The sequence below is a fragment of the Mirounga angustirostris genome, unplaced genomic scaffold, assembly GCF_029215605.1.
Source record: "Mirounga angustirostris isolate CCGP_5_RB_7025 unplaced genomic scaffold, mMirAng1.0.hap1 SCAF_13, whole genome shotgun sequence".
Taxonomy (NCBI): domain Eukaryota; kingdom Metazoa; phylum Chordata; class Mammalia; order Carnivora; family Phocidae; genus Mirounga; species Mirounga angustirostris.
This window is the reverse complement of record NW_026991721.1, coordinates 4,730,214-4,753,225: the sequence shown is the minus strand read 5'-3', so window position 1 is coordinate 4,753,225 and position 23,012 is coordinate 4,730,214. Positions and strand designations below refer to the sequence as shown.

At 58.2% G+C, this 23,012-nt stretch overlaps 1 protein-coding gene across 3 annotated transcripts in view; it reads left to right on the top strand.

The window, feature by feature from the left end:
- LRP5 (LDL receptor related protein 5) overlaps positions 1-19,294 on the top strand; it is a 99,234-nt gene extending 79,940 nt beyond the window's left edge. For 2 of the 3 annotated variants that reach the window (XM_064576069.1, XM_064576071.1), the window contains 9 exons: positions 200-390; positions 1,031-1,240; positions 3,775-3,900; positions 6,986-7,222; positions 9,360-9,470; positions 11,210-11,446; positions 11,705-11,844; positions 16,946-17,043; positions 18,824-19,294. In XM_064576069.1, coding sequence (XP_064432139.1) covers positions 200-390; positions 1,031-1,240; positions 3,775-3,900; positions 6,986-7,222; positions 9,360-9,470; positions 11,210-11,446; positions 11,705-11,844; positions 16,946-17,043; positions 18,824-19,085 — 1,612 coding nt within the window. In that variant the 3' untranslated portion in view covers positions 19,086-19,294. The remainder of the gene's footprint in view (positions 1-199; positions 391-1,030; positions 1,241-3,774; positions 3,901-6,985; positions 7,223-9,359; positions 9,471-11,209; positions 11,447-11,704; positions 11,845-16,945; positions 17,044-18,823) is intronic. The other variant, XM_064576070.1, reaches the window with a different exon arrangement.
- The last annotated feature ends 3,718 nt before the right edge of the window (positions 19,295-23,012 follow it).

Genomic DNA, 23,012 nt, shown 5'->3' with positions numbered 1-23,012 from the left:
ACGGCATCTACAAAGACTCAGTTTCCAATTAAGGTTGCATTCTGAGCTCTGGGTAGATATGAATTCTTTGGGGTGGGGGGACACCACTCAACCCCGTACAGCCTTGGGGGCCAGCCCTCTCTGGTGCTTTGCGTGCTCCATCCTGGCCGTGGAGATGGCAGGCCGTGACACTCGTCCTTTACCTGCTCCCCTCCCGCAGCTACCTATACTTCACCAACATGCAGGACCGCGCGGCCAAGATCGAGCGAGCGGCCTTGGATGGCACCGAGCGTGAGGTCCTCTTCACCACGGGCCTCATACGGCCCGTGGCCCTCGTGGTGGACAACAGGCTGGGCAAGCTCTTCTGGGTGGACGCGGACCTGAAGCGCATCGAAAGCTGTGACCTGTCAGGTATGTGCCCTGGGGCTGCCCCGGGCATTGGGTCCCTCAGCAATCCACAGATCTGACCTTCAGGGGGACAGCTGGCCTCCCTCGTCATCCGTAATGGTGGTACCAGCCGCCACGTTTGTCAGGGGTCTGTTTCGGGTGGGCCTTGTGCTGGGGCTTTGTGTCTACCACATACGGTCCCAGCCCAGTGTTCCAGACATAGGTCCTGAATGATCCCCATGTGGTGAGGCAGAAGAGGAGTCTCCGCGAGGGTGGGTGACCTGCCCAGGGTCCCACAGCGCGGGCTGGGACAGGAGTGTGACCCCCTCCGCCTCCAGCACCCACATTTGTAGCCGCCCTACAATGGGCTGCCTCTTAGACTGGGATGCCCCGAGGCCGGAGAGGAGCTCAGAGGGCCTTTTCTTCCATGCGTGGGGTCGGGGGGAGGGGCCAGCCCAGTGGGAGGCAGCCTAGATGGGAGCAGTGCTGTCCGAGGGCTTCTTGCAGATCAGCCTGCTTCCAGGGAAGCCGCTCTAGCTCCTGGCCCTGGCCAGAGTGCGGAATCCCCTGGGGTTCCTGGCAAGCCCTCTGTTTTGAGCTGAGCATGGACTGAGCTCTGGGGGTCAGCCGCTGCCACTCGGGGGGGCATTTGTCCCACTTGCAGGGGCGAACCGCCTGACCCTGGAGGATGCCAACATCGTGCAGCCTATGGGCCTGACCGTGCTGGGCAAGCACCTCTACTGGATTGACCGGCAGCAGCAGATGATCGAGCGTGTGGAGAAGACCACCGGCGACAAGCGGACACGAGTCCAGGGCCGAGTCGCCCACCTGACCGGCATTCACGCCGTGGAGGATATCAGCCTAGAGGAGTTCTGTATGTGGGCGCGGTGGGGGGGGGGGGGTGTTGTGGGCAGGTGCCCGACGGGAGCAGGGGCATCTGTGCAGAGCCCTGAACTGATCCCGCGGAGCAAGTAGGAGGCTGGCCAGGGTGAGGACTGCGGGATTGGCGGTTGGTGGAGGCCACTCTCGGCCCTCACTGCTCCTCCGTCTCAGCAACAGATCCGAGTCTGACCCACCTTTAAATTAGTATCCCTTTTGATTAACTCCAACTTAACTGATGAGTAGCCTCACTGCCAAATGCAAAACGCCTTTGCCGCGTACGGGAACAAAACCATGGGCATGCGGTGGCTCATCGCACCCACTGTGCAGGGGATCAGGCTGGGAAATGGGACTTAGGATGCGCCCAACAGCTGGGAGGGAGGGACCCCTACGCTTGGGGGACCTCTTGTTCCTCCACCCCCTCTGTGTATGGCTAGAGATTGATATAGGAGCATGTGTGTGTCTGTCTGTCTGCCCACTCTGTATTCAGTAAATACACCCCGGCTGCCGGCCGGATGCTTGCTGCCAGGACAGAGCGGTGAGCAGGGCCATCGCTGTCCCTGTCCTGTCCAGCTACCTTCAAGCTGCCCGTCTTCGAGGCCCTGGGGGCTGCCCTACTTGCCCGCCTCACCCGGGCCCCTCACCCTCCTGCTGGCCACGTCTTCCCTCCCCGGAGTCCCTGTCTCTGATCGCCTTTCCTGTCCTGCTCTGAGTGACTCCTACTAATTGCTTGGCTCCCCCTCGGCTCAAGCGGCATGTGCTCAGTGGATAAGCTTCTCTCTTGAGCTGGGGGCGTCACCTCTGATGAATTGAATCGGTCACTTCTGTGTTGACTGCTGGGTGGCTGGTTTCTGGCCTTGTGGGTTCTCGGCCAGGTCCTAGATAAGTGAAGTCGCTGGGTAAGTGGCTTCCAGGTCGCTCAGGCGCCTGACGGATGTGGGTCAGAGTGCCCGAGTTTCCCCGGCCCCTTACACCATTCTCAGCGAAGCCGCGGATTCCTGGGTGTCACAGCCTTGAGAACCGCTGGCCCGTGGTCAGAATGGTGAGCTTTGAACCCACGAACGTCCAGACTTGCTCGTGTTGGCACAAAGCCCGGCACGCCAACTGGCAGCTCCTTCGACCTGAGGGGATGGGAGAGCCAGGAAATGTTTAACTAACAGGGATGAGGTCGGAGACGGGGGCGTCGCTGTGAGTGCTAATGTGCAGTGTCTAGGGTGATGTGGAGAGGCTCCTCGTTTTGGGTGAGGGTGGGGGACCCTTGAGTGAGCTCTCCCGTGTTGGTCTAGGATGTGGGGCACCCAACCTGCTTACTCACGAAACTCTACAGCTCACCTCTAAACCATGGCTAGCGCTCCATGGCCCCTGGGCCCTATTCGGGCATCACCTGATTTTGTAAATAAAGTTTTATTGGCACACAGCCACGCCCATTGGCTTATGTGCCCCACACGGCTGCCTTCCTGTGACAGCTGGAAGACTTGTGACAGATGGTCTGGCCCGTCACGCCAAAACTGTTTACTTTCTTGTTTATAGAGAAAGCGTGGCGACCCTGCTCTAAACCATGACCTCTATCACTTTATGCACTTAATCCCCGAGGTTGAGGCAGGACCCTGGTTTTTCTGTGGGGCGGGGGGCTGTGCTTTCTCTCATTTCCTCTCACCTGAGGGAGGGCAGCCACCCTCCCAGGCTTCTTCCTGTAGGTCTGGTGTTGGTTAATTCGGTTCATTGAATTGAAAACTGCGAGTTCCCTGGGGATTCGCTGTCTTGCTGTTTATCCCCACGTGTATTAGCTTCCTGTGGCTGCCGTAACAAATGGCCACAAACTGGGTGACTCAACGCAATGGAAGTGTATTGTCCTATAGGCTGGAGGCCAGACGTCTGAGATCAAGGGGGCAGTGGGGCTGCACCCCTTTTGGAGGCTATGGGTGGGGACGGTCTTTGCCCCTTCTAGTTTGTGGTGGTGGCAGGTGCTCCTTGTGTCCACAGGGCTCCGGTCCCTGCCTCTGTCATCACACAGACTTCTCCCCTGTGTCTGCGTCTTCACCTCCCCTGGGGTCCCTTACAAGGACACCCATCGTTGGAGTTAGGGCCCACCCAGAAAATCCAGGATGATCTCCTCTCCAGATCCTTAACTTGATTACATCTGTGAAGCCCCTTTTTCCAAATAAAGTCACATTCACGGATTCTAGGCATTAGGACATGGCTATGTGAGGGCCATCCCCCAATGCACTCCACCATGAGAGACAGGCAGTGCAGAGTGCTGGTTGTGGGTGCAGTGGGAGCTGGTGTAGACAGGCCAGCGTGTGATATGAGTGCTCTCAGCCTCCGTTTTCCTATCCGTAAAATGCACGGCAGAGGAAGTAGACCCCGTAGGCTGCCCTGGGAATTAAGTGGGACGATGTGTAGGGGCCTGGCCCACAGGAGCACCCATTCTTGCGAGTTCTTGCCTGGCCCTTGTTTCCAGCACCCTCTAGGCTGCAGTCCTGAGGTGAGAGGCAGAGCCCAACCCCCTCCCTCTTTTTGTCTCCACAGCAGCCCACCCGTGTGCCCGGGACAACGGCGGCTGCTCCCACATCTGCATTGCCAAGGGTGACGGGACACCACGGTGCTCGTGCCCGGTCCACCTCGTGCTGCTGCAGAACCTGCTGACCTGTGGTGGTAGGTGTGACCTCAGCACTTTCTCCTGGGACTCTGGGTTCCCCTCCTGCCAGGTCCCTGCCCAGCATCCTTTTAAAATCACAGTCACTGTGGCATCCAGCCTCCAGGACCAAATGTCTGTCTGCCCTCCTTTTCCAGTGTGTACATTTGGGGCTGTGAATTTCCCTCGAAGTACTGCTTTGGCTGCATCCTACAAATTTTGATAAGTTGTTTTCTTCCCTTTGTTTAAATTGCTTTAAAATTTCTCCTAATTTTAAATCTCTTTGGCTCCTGAGTTATTTAGAAGTGTGTTGATTTGATATCGAAATAATTGGGGATTTCCCAGCTATCTCTTTGTGACTGATTTCTAGTTTAAAGATTTATTTATTTTTATGAGAGAGTGTGAGTAGGTGGAGGGGCAGAAGGAGAGGGAGAATCTCAAGCAGACTCCTTGTTGAGCATGCAGCCTGACGTGGGCCTGGATCCCAGGACCCTGAGATCATGACCTGAGCCAAAATCAAGAGCTGGATGCTTAACCAACTGAGCCACCCAGGAGCCCCTGATTTCTAGTTTAATTCCACTGTGGTCGGAGAACATACTTTATATGATTTCTACCTTTTTAGCTTTGTTCAGGTGTATATTATGACCCAGCATGTGGTCTTTCTTGGTGAGTGTTCCGGGTCAGCTTGAGAAGGTTGTGTCATCTGCTCCTACTGGGGGAAGTGTTCTGTAGATGTCAGTTAGATCCCGTTGGTGGATGGTGTTGTTCAGGCCATCTCTGTCCCTCCTGACTGCCTGTGAGCTCTCAGTTACCGGCGGGGGTGTTGAAGTCTCTAACTCCAATAGTAGGCTTGCTGTTTCTCTTTGTAATTTTGTCTGTTCTCCCTCCTTCCACCCTAGATCCTCTTCTTCCCCTAAAGCTGAGTGGGGAGTGGTCAAGAATGTAAGCTTCGGGGTCAGACAGACCTGGTTCAGATCCCAGCTCTCCCACTCCCCAGCTGAGCAATCCTGGGCTGGTCACTTGCCCTCTCCGAGCCTCCGCTTTCTCTTCTGTGGAGTAGAGAAGTCGAGAGCACCTGCCTCGGAGTTGTTGTGGTATTGCGTAACGAGCACCTTGCATGGTCCCCAACACGTGGCACACAGGAATGCCAGCTACTATTAGGTTGTGGGATGCTGGGCAGTCCTAAAAAAAGGTGACAATTGTCATCATCACTGTGATGAAGCCCAAATGCCAGGGCTTTCTCTCTGCTGCCCCCACTGTCCCCCAGGTGACATTGGATCCTCTCATCTCCCCTTCTCTGTGAGCTCAGAGGCTGGTTTTAATCCTGTCCCGTTTCTGCTTATCCTCGCCCCTTACGGCACGCACACTGTGTCCTACACACAACAGATGCTCAGCACGTGCCTGTCAGTACACGCGTGCCCGTTCTCAGCTCGCCTTGCCCCTGGAGCTCAGGGGGTAGGACCACAGGGCCTGTCCTTCTGGAGCTTTCTCCTGCCCTGCCTTACACTGTGAACCCCAGAGAGCTTTGCCTAGAACAGAGGGGACATTTTGTGGCTGTCCCTGGTGGGGGCCACCTTGACCCTCATGAGCTTCTTTATGGCTTTTTTTCCAAGTTCCAGCCCCAGGGCTCACGTGGTTTTGTGGCCTGAGTGGCCCTGACTCCCACAATGCCCGGGCTGCCCAGAGTGCTCAGCTCTCTCCCTTGGACCCCAGCCCTGGGCCTCTACCTGAACGAGGTGCCCCTTTGGCCCCTCCCCAACCCCCGGGTTCGGCCCTTCAGACTTGTGGATGCCTGGCTACTTCTCTGGGGAGAGCACAGGAAGATAAGAGCTCGGAGGGGTTCTCAGGGGTGACGAGGGGCCTGGTGCCTCACGAGGTGGCAGGCGCCAGACGGCAGAAGGTGCAGCCACGTGCTTCAGCTTTCTCAGTGGCACCGCCACTAAAGCTATTTGAGCCCTTCCCAAGCCAGGCACAGCCACACACAGCCACGCTTACCTTGCCATCCTGTGAGGAGCGTGGGGCGTAGCGTGGCTGCTTCTGTTTTAGGGATGAGGGAATGGAGGCTCTGGGAGGTTGGGGCGTTTGTCTGGTTGTGCAGAGTTGCCGAGGGGAGCGTAGGTTCAAACCCACACCTGTCCAACTCCCACCCGATCCCACCCTGCTCCCCAACTGAGTCCTGGCCGAAACCTGGCCTGCACTCAGGAAGGTGGACATGAGGAGAGGAGCGACTTGCCATGGTCACCTGGGAGGAGGTGGCCCCAGGTCTCCTGTCTCCTGCTCACCCACTTCCCCACCTTTAGGTGACTCCCTCCACCGGGAGCCTTCCTACTCCCCCTTGCACCCTCTCACCATGGCATCCTCGCGCTCCTGCCTCTTCTTAGCCTGCTCCCCAGCAAGATGCCCAGCAGGTCCTCCAGCAGCCCCCTGCTGTATCCGTGGGTGCGCTAGCCACCCGCAGAGTCCCAGCCCCACTGCTCCAGCTGCCCCAGATCTATAACAGATGCAGGTCCTAAGCACCTGCTTTCTGACCCTCCAGCTCCTAAGGGGAGTGTGTGTGTTATGTGTGTGTGTGTGTGTGCAGGCACTGGATGCTCAGGTGTGGCTGGGCGGGCACGCATACAGACTCTACGCTAGATGGGTAGCCCAGCCTGGGACCCCAGGCAGGCAAAGGTGGGGCTCCAGTTGGGGCTCCAGTGGGCATCCCCGGAGACCTGGCCCAATGCCCTGAGGTGCATGTGAGGAGATGGAGACCCATAGGAGGTGGGTCTGCCCTGGCTTCTCAGTGGTCAGGATCGAGTTTCTAGCTAAGAGCGTTTTCTCCTCAACTTGGTGTAGCACCTGCTGCTTAGAGCTCAGGTTTCCATTCAGGACCCTTTCCCCACAGTTAAAAAAAGCAACAAAGAGGATTCCTGTCTCCTTTCAGCAAACATTTATGACCCCCACTTTCATCTTACGATGGGGCTAGAGGCGGGACAGGATAGATCACACTGCCCTAGAGACCGTGTGGGTACAGCACCGTGATGAAGCTGAACCGTCTCCCGCTCGGAAGCCCAGCAGCGCATGGCCCCGCGGGGCGGTGCGTGATGGTGTTTGTGTCCTCCGCAGAGCCTCCCACCTGCTCCCCCGACCAGTTCGCGTGTGCCACCGGGGAGATCGACTGCATCCCCGGGGCCTGGCGCTGCGACGGCTTCCCCGAGTGTGACGACCAGAGCGACGAGGAGGGCTGCCCGGTGTGCTCGGCAGCCCAGTTCCCCTGCGCGCGGGGCCAGTGCGTGGACCTGCGCCTCCGCTGCGACGGGGAGGCCGACTGCCAGGACCGCTCCGACGAGGCCGACTGTGACGGTGAGGCCGGCCCCGCCCCCTGCTGGCCCCGCCCACCCCGCCTGCCCCTGCCCCGCCCCCTCCTCAGCCCCGCCCCTGCCCCTGGCTCTGACCCCGCCCCTCCCTGCCCCTGCCTGCCATAGCCCTCCCACCCCCCCACCCCCGCTTCTGGCCCCGCCCCCACCCCCCTCTGGGCCTGCTCCATCCTGGCTGCCCCCTCCCTGAGTTGCGCCCCCTGCCAGCCGCTTGCCTTGCCCTCCTGAAGCTTGAGCTCAGTCTGGCCACACGAGCAGGTTCACTGTAGAACCTTTGCCAAGGGCGAAAGTGCCAGATCCTCCTCGGTTTAGGAGAGGAAAATGTTACCTTTAGGCCCACTGAGAAAACCTTGCCATCCACCCTGTCCTGCCATGCAGTTTGGCTTGAAAGCAGACTATAGGAGCCTATTTTGCCTTCCTTCATTGGGTCAAGAGTTTCACAAAAACCCAAGGCAAAGCCCAGTAGTCAGCTGGATTTCCGCGGTGCACGCTGATTAATCCCTGTCCCAAAAGGCAGTGCTGTCCTCCACAGAGCAGTCTGTGGAATAACGCTTACTCCTGGGTGGTTTTAGCACCCCACTGAGCCAAAAATGACAAAAGGATTTCCTTAGTCATCCCCAGTCCACTCTGACCAGCAGGATCTTCCTTTAGACCTGACAGCAAAACATCTTATCTGTGTGCATCCTCTGAATTTTCCTTTTATAAAGGACGTGCTTGGTTGTTTCCTGCCGCATATCGTCAGCACCAGGGCCCCATGACTGAGTTTAGTGGGCTGCTCTAACTGCCTCCCCCACAGCCGCTGGATGCTGTTCTTAGATAACTCACGTGCTCGTTGGTCACCATCCACTGTCCCCATTTGTGATGAGCAGCCATCTTGTGGAAGATGAGGGCCTGGGGGTGGGGGCCACTTCCTCAGCCGTTTCTATAAAGCTGTAGTCGTGAAGTCTTTCCCGCTTACGGACCCTTGAGATTTTGAGGGAGGTGGTAGACTGGGGATTGGCAGACTGCAGCCCGAGTGCCAGATCCGGAGCGCCACCAATTTTCATAAAGTTTTATTGGAATACAGCCAGGCTCGTTTGTTTACGTATTGTCCGTGGCTGGTCTTGCCCTAAAACAGCAGAGTTAAGTCCTTACAATAGAGACCTATGGCCCTTGAAGCTTAAATACCTATTACCTGGCCCTTTACAGAAGAGTTTGCAGAGTCCCACCATACACCCTTGCCCTAGGACACGTGTTTTGGCGACAGTCTCAGAGGATGGCGGGAGCCCAGACTAGGAGCCATTCCCCCACCTCTTCGCCTGCAAACGTTTATCCTGGTGCAAAGTACAGCACTGAAAGCAAGCCTTTGAGAAGGGTTTTACCTTCTCTTTCAGAAGCCTCCTCCCCTGCTTCGTTGCCAACAGATTGTCCCGCTCACTGCAAGGACAGGGTCCCCTCGTCTCTGGTTCCCAGGGAGGGACACTCGGGGCAGGGCAGGGCAGGTGGGGAGCTTAAATAGCAAGGTCTGGGGGTGGGCGCTGGCTGAGCCCCCCGGGCAGTGCCTTCCTCGAAGAGCTGTAGCTCCTTCCAGGTCCGCATTCTGGAGCACGGAGGGAGACAGAGACGGCAGGCCGTACCCAGCCTTCTTCTTCCTAGTCCAAGAGGCTGTGAGCTGCCTTTGCCTTCCTGGTTGAGCTCTGCTCCTCCTTCCTGATCCTCCACCCAGGGAGCTCTGCTGAGATAGCACCTGTCCCCTGCCCCACCCATTCTAGGTCATTCCTCTAGTTGGCTCTCACCTCCTGGTAACTCAGGCGAGCCTTGGGGCAGAGGCTGTGTTAGTCCTGGCCCTGCCTGGGCCTGACCTGTGGTAGGAGCCTGATAAATACTTCCCGGGGCTCACCAAGGTCTCTTCCCTGCCATCCCTACCCCAGCATCACGCAGGCCTCGGAACAGGGGTCATCGAGGGGAGGGTGGAGACTGGATTTGCTGTGACCACTCCCTGACCCCATCCTCGAAAGGGTCCCATTTGTCTGCTCTGCATTTGGAACCCAGACCTTCTTGCTGGGTCTTAGTGGTGGGGCACGTAGCGCACCTGGCCGCATCACACCCCGTAGCCCCTCTGAACGCGAGACTCCTCCTTGCAGCCGTCTGCCTGCCCAACCAGTTCCGCTGTGCCAGCGGCCAGTGCGTCCTCATCAAGCAGCAGTGCGATTCCTTCCCCGACTGCATCGACGGCTCCGATGAGCTCCTGTGCGGTGAGCCAGCTCCCCGTCGAGGGTTCACCCCGGGCCAGTGTCGGGACTAGGAGGAGAAATATGCTGGGGGCCGAACGAAGAGGCCAGAAGGTTGGGAGTACTGGGCCTTGGGGGCAGGCAGGCAGGGAAGCGTTCCGGGAAGAAGAGGCAGTGGTGAGGCTGAGCTGAGGGGGACGGGGGCTGTGGGCCCTGGGGTATTTCTGGCTGTGCCAGAGACAGGCCCCCCGCGGACCTGCGGCGGACGGGGCCTGAGAGGGGCGCTTCTGCCCACTAGGACGTCACGCAGCAGCATCTCTCAGGCCGCAAGACCACTCTGATGGAGTCGGGGTGGCCCTTCCCCCGGCCGCCTGTTCTCTGGCTGAGGAGGTGCAGAGTCCACATGCACACACATGCTCCACGCCTCTTGAGTGATGCGGCCTGTATAGTCGGGGATACGGGGGCCACGGGATGTGAGGCCAGGGCAGTCAGGGAGGGCTCCCTGGAGGTGGTGGCTCTCGAAAGGCTGTGACAGGAAGGGAGCTGGAGCCCCAGACAGGAAGTGGGAATGTGCGTGCATGTCTGGGGACACGGGCTCTCCACTTACTGTAGAGGTACCTAGTCTGAGAGCTGATTGCAGGAGAGAGGTGTTGTGAGCGGGGAAGGAGGAGGGGTCCCCAAACACTTTTGTACCTTCACGTGAAGCCAGGTGAGGCACCTCGGTTACCATCTCAAGAAAGTGAGTAACGTGGGGCCAGAGGACAGAGATGGGGGCAACCGGGGATCTGAGCCCCCGCCCACTGGCTGGGCAGGTGTCATTCTGACGGGGTCTCCAGCCTCTGGCGTGACGCTGGTTCCCCTGTCAGGGGTGACGTTCATCCGTAGTCTGGTCCTGTCGCCCGAACCAGCACTTTCCTCCTTCCCTTTGGGTTTTGGCTGGCAGGAGGGACATAGTGGGTTGCCTTTGGAATCCTTGGGCCAGCCTGATGAGCAAGTGAATGTCCCTTTGTCAAAGTTGAGTTTAGAGCCTCCGTGGCCCCCCCGCCCCCTGCTGAGGCTTTGACAGCAGAGCCAGCCCCAGGAGTCCCCCCACCTGGCCGTTGCACTGGCAGGGACCCCAGAAAGACTCCTGGGCACCTTGCAGCCCTGAGTGGGCTCTGGCTTTGCAGCTTTGGCAGAGCCCCCATGCCCAGGCTTTGTCACACTCCGCCCCTCACGCCACCCTCACGTCGGGCCTCTGTGCCGGGCCGGCATGTGGGGCTCAGCGCATGCCTCCAGCTCTGGGTGTGTTGTCGGCCCAGCGTAGCCCCTGTACGTGGGTGATGTCCCCCACTAGACAGGCCTGCAGCCCCCAGGCCCAGCTGCCTGGGCCCGTGACTCATAGGGCCTCCAGCGCACACGCTTTCAGCCTCCACGGAGAGCCCCAGATGACGGATCTGAGGCTGCTGTAGGGGGTTGCTGTTGAGGGATTGTTGGAAAGTAGGTAGAGCTTAGCCAGCCAGGTGGGGAGCGGGACGAGAGAGGAAGGGGGGAGCGAGGAGGAGAGAGGAGGGTGCTCCAGGCAGGCCGGGGGGGGCAGCATGTCGGTGGTACTGAGATGAGCCTGGCGCCCCAGCACCCCAGCGTCTCCCTCCCCCCCCCGCCGCCACCGCTGGGCGCTGTGCTGAACTGGCCCCTCCGGGGCACGCGGGCTCCACCCCTGCAGGAGGGCCCGAGCCTTCACTGTTAATGTCCGCCCTCTCTCCCTGTCCGTTCTCTGACAGAGATCACCAAGCCGCCCTCCGACGACAGCCCGGCCCACAGCAGCGCCATCGGGCCGGTCATCGGCATCATCCTGTCCCTCTTTGTCATGGGCGGGGTCTACTTTGTCTGCCAGCGCGTGGTGTGTCAGCGCTACGCGGGGGCCAACGGGCCTTTCCCGCATGAGTACGTCAGTGGGACCCCCCACGTGCCCCTCAATTTCATAGCCCCGGGCAGCTCACAGCACGGTCCCTTCACAGGTAAGACACTGCCGTGGGCCAGGGCCCTGGGCAGAGGTGGGGTGAGTCGCCGGGGCAGGGTGTGGGGTGAGTGGGTGAGACGCACGCTGGGGGTGGGCAGAGGGGCCGGTGGGGGCAGGGACAGGACAGGACTCGCCCCCCCCCCCCCCCCCCCCCCCCGCCGAGCCTGGGTCTTACGGGCAGCAGGAGCCAAGGAGCGTGTGCTGTGTCTGTGGGTGGCCTGGCCCCTGACCCACCTTGTCCCCCTCCCCCTGGCAGGCATCTCATGTGGCAAGTCCATGATGAGCTCCGTGAGCCTGATGGGGGGCCGGGGCGGAGTGCCCCTCTATGACCGGAACCATGTCACCGGGGCCTCGTCCAGCAGCTCGTCCAGCACCAAGGCCACCCTGTACCCGCCGGTGAGTGGGGGTGGGAGCAGGGGTTCTCCACCATGAGTGGCTGGCCAGGGGACACTTCCTGTGACCTCAGGATTCCTAGAATTATTAGCTGTCCTACCACCACAGAGAAGGGTGGGAGTGTTTGCTTTCTTCCCCGTGTGCATCTTCTCGTTTTTCTCTTGGGACATTTTCTCTGTGTAGAAGGGATACTCCTTATTCGTTGTGGCTAATCTGAAAACCCCATACAGATATCAGGGGCGGAGTCTCCCCCATAATCCCACCTCCTAGGGTTGCTGTTGGACATTTCAGTGCCCTGGTGACCACCTTCGTTCCTCATAGGCCCCACCCTGTCTATGACTGCCTCTTGTAGGGCCGGTCTGGGTAGGGCGATCCACTGGCCTGGGTGCCCTTCTCCTTAGCGTCCCTGCCAAGATCATATTTTCTCTCCCAAGGCCCTGCTAGGTCCCAGGAAATAGCTGGATTGTTTTCCAAAGGACTGTCACTCGCAGGTTTTTGTGGCTGAAACACTCCAAGGAGGCCGTGTGGGCTGAGGGCCTGGTCCTAGCTGAGCCACATGCTACAGAGAAATGACCGTACAGAGGGTGAAACACTGAAGCCCCCAGTGCCCCCCACTTCCACCACATTTCTGCCAGGGGACTTCTCCCAAGGCTGGCTGGAGGGGGGGGACACTTCCAAGAGCACAGCCCCAGGGACCTGGGTGAGCTCGATGCACCAGCGTGAATCTGTGTAGACAAGCATTGGGGTCTGACATTACATGGTTCTATACTTTTTAATCCTTACAAACCTGACTTCCTGCAACACTGTGCTCTTCTAAGCTGAACACTGCCTCCTGTGCTTTCTTTGGGGGTCTCCAGGAAGCCCTACCCGCCAGGGCTGGGTGTTTCTGCCTTTCTGGTGTCTCATGTCCGGGCTCTCCACTCCTTACCACATCTGACACTGGCAGCCCTGGGAGGAAGGGGGCAGCAAGGGACACTATCTGGGCTTTGCCCGCTGGGAACTGCGTCTCCTGGAGGCTGCAGGCCTGGGACATGTCTAGAGGCAGCAGAAACGAGGAGCCGCAAGCCTGGAGTTTAGAATACTCCCCACCATCCCTCTAGTCCTCTCTGTTGCCACCATCCCCTGACTCTCACATGTGCTACGTGACCAGCTAGAAATAGCAGCTCACTCCAGGACTGCCCCTTGAGCCCCCCCATGCAGACACCAGGAGGCTCGGTGCCCTGGCTTCTCTGTCCCCTGGCTCCGCTGGGAGCCGGGAGATTCTTTTTTTTTTTTTTTTTTAAGATTTTTTTTTTAAGATTTTATTTATTTATTTGAGAGAGAGAGAATGAGAGAGAGCACATGAGAGGGGGGAGGGCCAGAGGGAGAAGCAGACTCCCTGCCGAGCAGGGAGCCCGATGCGGGACTCGATCCAGGGACTCCAGGATCATGACCTGAGCCGAAGGCAGTCGCTTAACCAACTGAGCCACCCAGGCGCCCAGCCGGGGGATTCTTTTTTTTTTTTTTTTAAAGATTTTATTTATTTATTCATGAGAGACAGAGAGAAACAGAGGGAGAAGCAGGCTCCCAAGGAGCGGGAAGCCCGATGCGGGACTCGATCCCAGGACTCTGGGATCATGACCTGAGCCGAAGGCAGACGCTTAACCATCTGAGCCACCCAGGCACCCTGGCCCGGGGATTCTTATTAGCAGCAAGAGATGACACTGTTACCAGCCCAGCTATTTTTTTTTTTTTTTTTTTAAGATTTTGTTTATTTATTTGAGAGAGAGCATGCACTTAAAGTGGCGGGGAGGGGCAGAGGGAGAAGCAGACTCCCTGCTGAGCAGGGAGCCTGATGCGGGACTTGATCCCAGGACCCCGGGATCATGACCCGAGCTGAGGGCAGACGCTTAACCGACTGAGCCACCCAGGCGCCCCTTTAAACAGCTTTGTTGAGATACAACTTAGATACCATACAGTTCACCCACTTCAGGGGTAGAATTTGGTGGCGGTTAGTATATTCACAGGTGGGTGCAACTGTTACTACTGTTTTAGAACATTTTTGTGTTGCCAAAAAGAAACCCCGTTGGGGCGCCTGGGTGGCTCAGTTGGTTAAGCGTCTGCCTTTGGCTCAGGTCATGATCTCGGGGTCCTGGGATCGAGTCCCGCATCGGGCTCCCTGCTCGGCGGGGAGTCTCCTTCTCCCTCTGCCCCTCACCCTGCTCGTGCTCTCTCTCTCTCTCTCAAATAAATAAATAAAATCTTTTTTATTTATTTATTTTTTTTAAAGATTTTATTTATCTGACAGAGAGAGAGAGAGACAGCTAGAGAGGGAACATAAGCAGGGGGAGTGGGAGAGGGAGAAGCAGGCTCCTGGCTGAGCAGGGAGCCCGATGTGGGGCTCGATCCCAGGACCCCGGGATCATGACCTGAGCCGAAGGCAGACGCCCAATGACTGAGCCACCCAGGCGCCCTTATATAAAATATTTTAAAAAAATATTTAAAAAGAAGAAACCCCGTGTGAAGCGAGCTGTTTTCAGATTGACTGCATTGTTTCACATCAGTAATATAGGCTCATGGTACAAAATTCAAAAGGTACAGTAGAACGTACAGCAGAAGGAGGGTCGGTCACCCCCTCACTCTGAGCAAGAACCGCCACCTCCCAGAGGCACATCCTGTGGCGAGTTTCTCGTGTGTCCCCACGGGTAATCTGTACACAAGCAAGTATACAAAAGGCTGGACTTTGTTTTCCCAGCCAAGAGAGTAACTTTTTTTACTTTGTATTTTGAGATCATTGTCAATTCACATGTGGTTGTAAGAATACAGAGAGATCTCACGTACCCTTCACCCAGATCCCCCCAAAGGCAGCATCTCGCATGACTAACGTCTTGGTCGTCCTCGGCTGCTCTAACAAAGATAACACAGACTGGGTGGGGCTTAGACAGCTGTTTTTCACAGTTTGGGAGGCTGCCTAGTCCAAGAGCAAGGCACTGACATATTTGGTGTCTTGTGGGGGCCCAGTTCCTGGTTCACGGGTGGCCGCCTCATCCTCCTCACAGGGCAGAACGGGGTCTGTTATCAGGGTACTGACCCGGGTCATGTGGGCTCCACCCTCATGACTGAGTTACCTCCCTGAGGCCCCACCTCCCGATACCATCACATCGGGGGTTAGGATTCGGCATAGGACTTGACGGGGGACACACATGTTCAGTCTAGGGCAATAGCACCATGGAAGGAGTAGGACACTGAGAGGGTATTTTTTGGCCCTATTCAGATTTCACCAGTTTTACAAAGGTGCTTTTTTTGTTAAGACTTTTTTAAGGGCAACTTTCGGTTCACAGCAAAATTGAGAGGAGGGTATTCGGGCCACAGGCGCCGCTGGGGAGGCCACCCATGCCTCCTGCCCCCCACGTGGACAGCTTCCCTTAGTGTCACCTCTGATGTCTTGCACCAGGGACGAACCCACGCGGACACATCATAATCACACAAAGCCCACAGCTGGTAGCACTGTTCACTGTTGGTGAAGTGCACTCTGTGGGCGCACTCTGTGGGCTTGGACCAGCATGCAGTGACACAAATCCACCATTCTAGGATCATACACGGTAGTTTCATACGTACTTTCTGGAACCCACACGATGGCTTCTAAAGGCAATGGAAGCCCCTCGCCCAACTCCGCTTTTTGCTGCTAAAGGAAAAGCCGGCCTTTTTGAGGGCGTCTGACACTCCGCACATGATGTCAGCCCGACCAGAAGGGGGCGCTCTCCTGAGCCCACGTCCTTGAGGGGCTGCCCCCGCCCCAAACTTGGGAAGAGCAGCCAGACCACCGTGCGCTGGGGGAAGGGGCAGTGACCACCCGCAGAGCAAGGGATTTGGGGAGAATCCCAAAGCTCACCTTGGAGGTGGAGGTGAAGGGAAACCAGGTCCAGTCAGATTCATGGGCAGAAGAAGAAACAGGACCCCAGGGGCGTGGGGTGCAGGGGCGGTTCTAGGAGGCCGTTTCTGCTGGGCTTCCCCACCTGGTTCCTGCTCCCCCCTCTGAATGACACCCCCTCAGTATCATGCCCTCCCAACTCTGGGGGCAAATCCTGAGGGATCCCCAGGCTGGCTATTTGGGCCGAAGAGGACCTTCCCCAGAATAAGGACTGGGGGCTCTTGCCACTTCCCAAAGGGCACTTCTTGTAGGCTACTCACCATGTGTCACCAGGGGGCACGCCGCAGCTGGGGAGTGATCAGGACCCATATACACCTGCCTGTCAGGAAAGGCTGGGCCCTTTCTTCTGCCCTCCAGTCCCTCAGGACACACAGTGCCAGCCATGTTCCCATTCAGCTGTGAGAGCTCCGGAAGCAGGGTCCGGCTGTGACCCCACAAAAGCCCCGCATGCCCAGAAGGGCCATGTGATGGTGGGGTGCTGTCGGTGGCAGCTGCCGGGGAAGATGCAGATCTGCGTGCGTCACCGGGGGCCCCAGGTCCCTCTGTCCCTCTGGGGGGCCGGTCCTGGGCTGCCTGGCTCTGGAGGATGCACTGTATTCATTATCACAGTTTTGGGGCAATACATCCCCTGGGAAGGGGGCACCTTCCCCTGATTTGCGTGGAGGGGCTGGGGCCCCTCCCTCAGCGTGGCGCCCCCTGTTCGTGGTCGGGGTTCCCGCCGGAATGCGGAGCCACCTTAGTGTTAGGAATAAGGAGGGTCTTGTAGGAATTAGTCTTCACACCATGTGGGGAGAAATGGAGAAGTCACAGTCCAAAAGGGGAGTTAGACAAGTCCCAGAGCAGCGTCATGAGGCGCCCACTGGCACCGGGGTACACCCCAGGGCCTGCGGGGACATCTGCTGCTGGGTGTTGGGGGGCAGTGCATGGGGCGGGTGCAGGCATCCAGGGACCTCTTTAGAGCCCGGCTGCGCATCGGGGTGTGGGCCTGGGGTCCCTGCTGGGCCGCAGGGCGGGTATTCGGGCCACAGGCCCCGCTGCCTCTTACTGTGACCACCTGCAGGGGTGACAGGACAGCTGTTGGTTCCCCACAGTGTGGGGCCCACGTAGCCGGGTGGGCCCCGTGCAGACCTGTCCGCCTGATCGGGAGGGCGGGGCGCCACCGGAAGCGCATAACCCTTGCTTGGCTCTCCTCAGATCCTGAACCCGCCACCCTCCCCCGCCACGGACCCCTCCTTGTACAACGTGGACGTGTTCTACTCTTCAAACATTCCCACCACCGCGAGACCCTACAGGTACGAAGTCCCTGCCACAGCCCTGCACACCCGGGGCCGTCTGGGCCTCTGGACAAACCTGTGGTAGAGGCGGGGTCTTGTCCCCATTTCCTCGGTGAGAAGACCTGGCAGAGAGGGCCAGGGTGCTGGTGGGCTCTCCTGGGCCCTCAGACCGTGCCCGGCTTGCCTCCCCACGGAGTGAAGCGGGTCTGCCTGTTGAGTCCAGAAACCAACCAAATCCCGTGTTGTGAGCAGGCTCTGGAATCTAGAAGTAGCTCTGGGGACACGCCCAGGCAGTCGTGGCCTGGAATGACGCCACCAGGGGATTCCCACTGTGGCGTGGCCCGGGCCCCCACCGCCCAGGGAGGCCAAGGCACAGGGGGCCAAGGTGTGCCTGTGTTTGGAATCCAGCCGCAGGACCACCGCTTGCTGCCTCCGTCCCGGAAGGCTCAGGTCCAAGTCACATGAGTGCTGGTGTGGCCCCTGCCACCGTGGGGCCTCTCTTCCCACCCACCACAGGGAAACCCGCAGGTCTGCTCCAGTTGGGGTTGCATTCCCTGCCTCCCTGGGTCGGGGCTGGCGGGGGCGCGGACACTTGAGAACGTTGAGAAGAGGGATCTGGGTGTGCTGGCCTGTGTCCAGGGGCCAGGCCGGGGCCTGAGGTGACCTTCGACCCAGGGCTCTCAGCCTACAGGGCCTGCCACACAGGTGCACTGGACCCCTCACCCCACGGGAGCGACCTGAAGGGGCAGGCGGAGGCAGGGGCTTGGGAGTGGAGGCCCCTCGTCCTCATCCTCCCCCTTCCCCCTCCCCCTCCGGTGCAGAGGCACCTCAGAGCGTCGCCTGCCATCTGGTGGCCGTTTCAGGAACTCTGGGGCCTGAAGAGGAGAGGTGCCCCTTGTTACCGAGTCACTGCCCTAGTCAGGGACCTGCCGTGGTCCCCCCGGTGCCTCAGCGCCCCAGTGTGTCCCCAGTGGCCTTGTTGGTGGCTGTCCCCAGGCTGTCACATGCACACTGGCCAGACCCCTCAGTCTCCGGTCCACCCCCGGCTTTACTCCTTATGTCCGATTTTTGTGCCACTTCTTCCCTCCCACACTGTCTGTCGGGGTCCCTTCCTGCCCCCCCCAGGGTCCTGTGGGGCCTGTCCTCCTGCTGCACCTTCTCAGCCCCACGTGCCCCGTGCTGGCTCCCCCTCCTCGCCCTCGATGAGCCCCCTGGGGCTCTGAAACATACCCTGGCCGCACCCCCAGCTCAGGCTGTACGGCAGCCCCACACAGAACCTTAGGGTGCAGGAGACCTCTGGGAGGCATGTCCTGGGTCAGATTGCCTTAACTCAGTAGGGGACCCTTCCAGGCCCACCGGTCTCCCGATATTTATAGGAACGATACCATGGGGAACGGTTGTCAAGCACTTTCCCGTGTCCGGCACTGTTTCTCGCACTTTCCCGTGTCCGGCACTGTTTCTCGCACTTTCCATGCAGAATCGCATCTAACCTTCACGAGCCCCTTTGGAACCAGGTCCTGTTTTATCCTCCTCGTTTTACCAATGAGAAACTGAGGTCTAGAGGGGTTAGGTAGTCAGTCGCCCAAGGCCAGCCAGGCCGGCCCTGGAGGCCGCGTTCTCCCCCCCCGACCCACCCCGAAGGCAGCCGCGGCCCAGGGCTGCCGTCCTTGCGGGGGGCTGGCCTCCCCTGGAGTGCGGGTGCCGGCACGCCCACTTGTGAGGTGGGGACGTGTGGCTCCGAGAGACCGCACGAGTGAGGGGCCCCGAGCCGAGGCCCCACTCGCTGTGTCCCCTCTAGGCCCTACATCGTCCGCGGCATGGCGCCCCCCACGACGCCCTGCAGCACCGATGTTGGCGACAGCGACTACAGTGCCAGCCGCTGGAAGGCCAGCAAGTATTACCTGGACTTGAACTCGGACTCAGACCCCTACCCACCGCCGCCGACGCCCCACAGCCAGTACCTGTCGGCAGAGGACAGCTACCCCCCTTCGCCCGCCACCGAGAGGAGCTACTTCCATCTCTTCCCTCCCCCTCCGTCCCCCTGCACGGACTCGTCCTGACCTCTGCCGGGCCGCCCTGGCCTCTCTGCGCCCTTGTAAATAGTTTTAAATATGAACAAAGAAAAAAATATATTTTATGATTTAAAAAAAATAAATATAGTTGGGATTTTAAAAACGCGAGAAATGTGAACAGTGACGGGGTGGGCAGGGCTGGGAAAACTTTGTACAGTGGAGAAAATATTTATAAACTTAATTTTTTTAAAACGTCACTGCCATTCTTTGGTGCCATGTGTGTTTCTGAATCGAGTGTCCTCACAGAGGGGATCCCGGCCTCCGGCCCTGCCCTGGGCAGCTGTCAGAGTTGTGCACTTGTCCGTCCGGAGCACCGTGTCTCTATCAGGCCCCCACAGGGTAGGCTGAACCCCTGGGCAGAGACGTGCGGGCAGGAGGCCTGACTCGTGCCGTCATGAAGGGCCCCTGCACCTTATTTTGTGCTCTGCTGTTGCCATCCTGATATTCTGAATAGTTTTTAAGAAAGAGGCCCCGCCTTTTCATTTTGCGCTGGGCTCTGCAGATTACGTACTTGGGCTTTGGGCTATTCCTTGGCCAGTGTCTGCTTCCATCTGATCTCTGTGTGTGGCCGCCCCAGGCTTCTGCTGTCCAAGGGGTCCCTCCTGGCCCTGCCATCCATGTGGACCCCAGTGGATGGGGCGGCCAGGCCACGCTCGCCCAGGGTGGGGGCGGGAACCTCCCAGCCCTCCTGCCCTCCCTGGTTGCCGCCCTGTCCTTTCCAGCAGACGGGCCCTGGAGAGCCTGGTCCTCGCAGAGGCAGTCAGTAAACACGGCTCCAGGCCTGCCCTGTTACCCACTGGGGTGGTACTGGAGGACACCAAGAGATAAGGCCTGCTGCCTGCCCCTGGGGGGTCTCCAGCCTGCAGGAGACTTGAGAAGTCAGCAAGTCAGGAGTCATGAGGAAGCCTGGCTGCCCTCCCCCAGCCACCCCGTGCCAGGCGGGAAGGGCCTAACCCCAGTTGGAATGTCGCAGGGAGGTTAGAGAAGAAGCACCACTGGGAGTCCCGGGCACACACTCCACTTAAGAATCAACACAGAGATCTGGAAGAAGGGCTTCCCAGCAGGACTGAAGATCGAAGCTTGGCCAACCCCCCAGGGCCTGGAATGCGGAGGTGACAGCCTCCAGGATGGGGAAACCACAGAACACTCAGATCCCGGGGCCCCAGTGCTGGGCAAGGTGGTGGCCCTCGGGGCTCCCGAGACTGTTCGACCAGGGGACAGAGCTGGGGACGTCAGGTACATAAGCCTGCCAGGCCTGGTTTCTTGAGACTTTCGGGGAGCTGCCTCCCCTGCTCCCTGATTGCCCAGGAGTTCCCTGAGGTCATGGTTAGCCTTGGTGGTGATGCCCTTGGGACCAAGAGCAGACACTGGAGACGAGAGGATGAGGTGACCTGCCATTAGCGCAAGCAACAGGGAGCTCAGGAAGGCCAGGCCTGAGTACCGACCTGGGGTTGCTATGCCACCTGGTGGGGACCTACACTAAAGGACCCGTTGCAGACAGGAGGGATTGGATTTTCCTGGAAGGGAGGCCAGCTTCACCTCTTAACTCACTTCACCCAGCTGGACGCATCTGTTAAGGAAAGGCGCTGTCCCCTGCCCCCTAGGACTGTTCTAGGCTTCCATGAGATAATGCCTATCAAGAGAGAAGCCTTGCCCAGTAAGTGCCTGGCAGGTAGCACTTCCTCGGTAAATGGAAGCTGGGACCTATTAAAGCTCAGAGAGGTGACAGGCTTTTGCCCAAGGTCACACGGCTAAGGACCAGCAGAGCTAGAGGCTGCACCCAGAGCTCTCAGGCCCAAGGTGGGGTCCCCTGCCCCAGGGAGCTGCTTGCAGGGGCTTGGGGCCTCCCAAGCACTCGGGGTTCCTGTTCTTCCAGGTGGGGCCACAAGCCCTGAGGTGCTAATGAAAGCACTAATCTCAACTGGGGCAGATGGGGGGGGGGGGGACTTGGCTGACTCAGAAACAGGAGTCCACTCTCCTGCCCTTCCTCTCACTCATAGGTGGTGGGGGTTCCCTCCGTTCTCCTAGGGCCAGCCAGGGATCAGGCAAGGGGTGAAGAAGGAGCGGGCTGAGCTGCTGACCCCTGGCGACAGGCATGGGCTGAGGGGAGGGTGGAGACACATTCTGCAGCCCTCTACCCCCTCTCCCCAGCATCCCAGGCCTGTCTCCAGAGGCCACTCTCTGGACCCTTTCCTGCCATGAGGTCAGCTAGGAGGAAAGAGGGCCAACCTGCTCTGCCTGCTATCTTCCAAGTGAATCTGTCAGCACCCACTATGTGCAGAGAATTCAGTAAGCACCCACTGTGTGCAGAGCCCTGCACTTCAATCACATGCTGGGGGACCCAGAGATTAGTCAGATGTGGGCGTCTCTCTTGAGGGTACTGCAGACAGTTTCCAAAGCTGAGGGCCAGAGCACCGTGTTGAGATAGCCGGTGGCCCAGAGAGAATATTCTATTCAGAAGGGAGGGCAGGGGGTTGGGGGAGGGCTGTTCCTGGAGAAGGCGATATCTGAGCTGTGTCTTAAATGAGGGGGTGAAGTTAACCAGGCTTGTTTCATTTAAACTTCACAATAGCCCAGCTAGGTAGATGGTGTCCCCAGTTTGTAGTTGAGGAAACCACAGCTTGGGGGAAAATAATAAAGCCAGAATTTTTTCCACTCATTTGTTCAACCATTCCTTTCCACAAGAAATAGTACTGAGAGTTGGGCACTGCTCAAGGGCTTCCACCTTCCCTGCAAACCCCCTCCCCTCTGCAGTGACACCCACTACTCCCCGAGTCTGTCGCCTGTCTTTGAGTCCTGCAGGGTCTCACTCCCCACTGGCCCTATCATTTGCTCCGCTCAGCCCTCCAACCCTCATCCAGAATGGGTGTGGAGCTCCTCCTTGCCCCGGGCCCCACAGCCCCCGTGGGGCTACAGCTGCCCTGGGTGGTTGAACAAAATCCATGTGGCCAGATCTTGGTCACGTCCACTGCCAGGCAGGATGCTGGAGGACAGGGATGTGGTAGGTGTGGAAGGTTCTGTCCCTGAGAAACCTGGGGGCTGCGGGAGTTGGGTAGGACTTGGCTCCTGTAGGGTTCTTTCCTGAGAGCCACTTGGCTGACTCTTCACATCACTGGGCTCCCACCTCTCATTGGACCTCACCCTCAGCTTACAGGTGACCTGGCCCAGCACCTGCCCACCTCTGCCAGGGTGGCCTCACTCTAGCCCTCAGACCAGGTCTGAGTCCCAGGGACATGACAATAGGAAAGATAATGGGGGGGCAGGCAGTTTTCCCAAGTCGAGCTTATTCAATTTAAAGCCTTTTTGTGGGCGCCTGGGTGGCTCAGTTGGTTAAGCGACTGCCTTCGGCTCAGGTCATGATCCTGGAGTCCCTGGATCGAGTCCCGCATCGGGCTCCCTGCTCGGCAGGGTGCCTGCTTCTGCCTCTGACCCTCCCCCCTCTCATGTGCTTTCTCTCTGTCTCAAATAAATAAATAAAATCTTAAAAAAAAAAAAAAAAAAAAAAATCTTAAAGCCTTTTTGTATCTGAGTGTATGTATATGTTAAAATGTCCTTTCTTTTATGAAATGATGGTAATAGTATAAGGTGTTTTTTTGGAAAAAATCATGACTTAAAATTTTTTTTAAAAAATCATTACTTGATAGAATTAAAATTTGGCAGCTCTACGTCTGTTCCCAAAAGTTAAGGGGGTAATAGCTGGGTGATGGGTATGTGGGCATTCATTACACTTTTCTCTCTACTGTTGAATAGATCTGAAAGTATTCATATAATTTTTTTTAAGTCTAGATGGATTGAAAATTTGTTTTATTTTTTAAAAAGACTTTACTTGACAGAGACAGAGCACAAGCAAGGGGAGCAGCAAAAGGAGAGGGAGAAGCAGGCTCCCCACTTATCAGGGAGCCTGACGTGGGACTC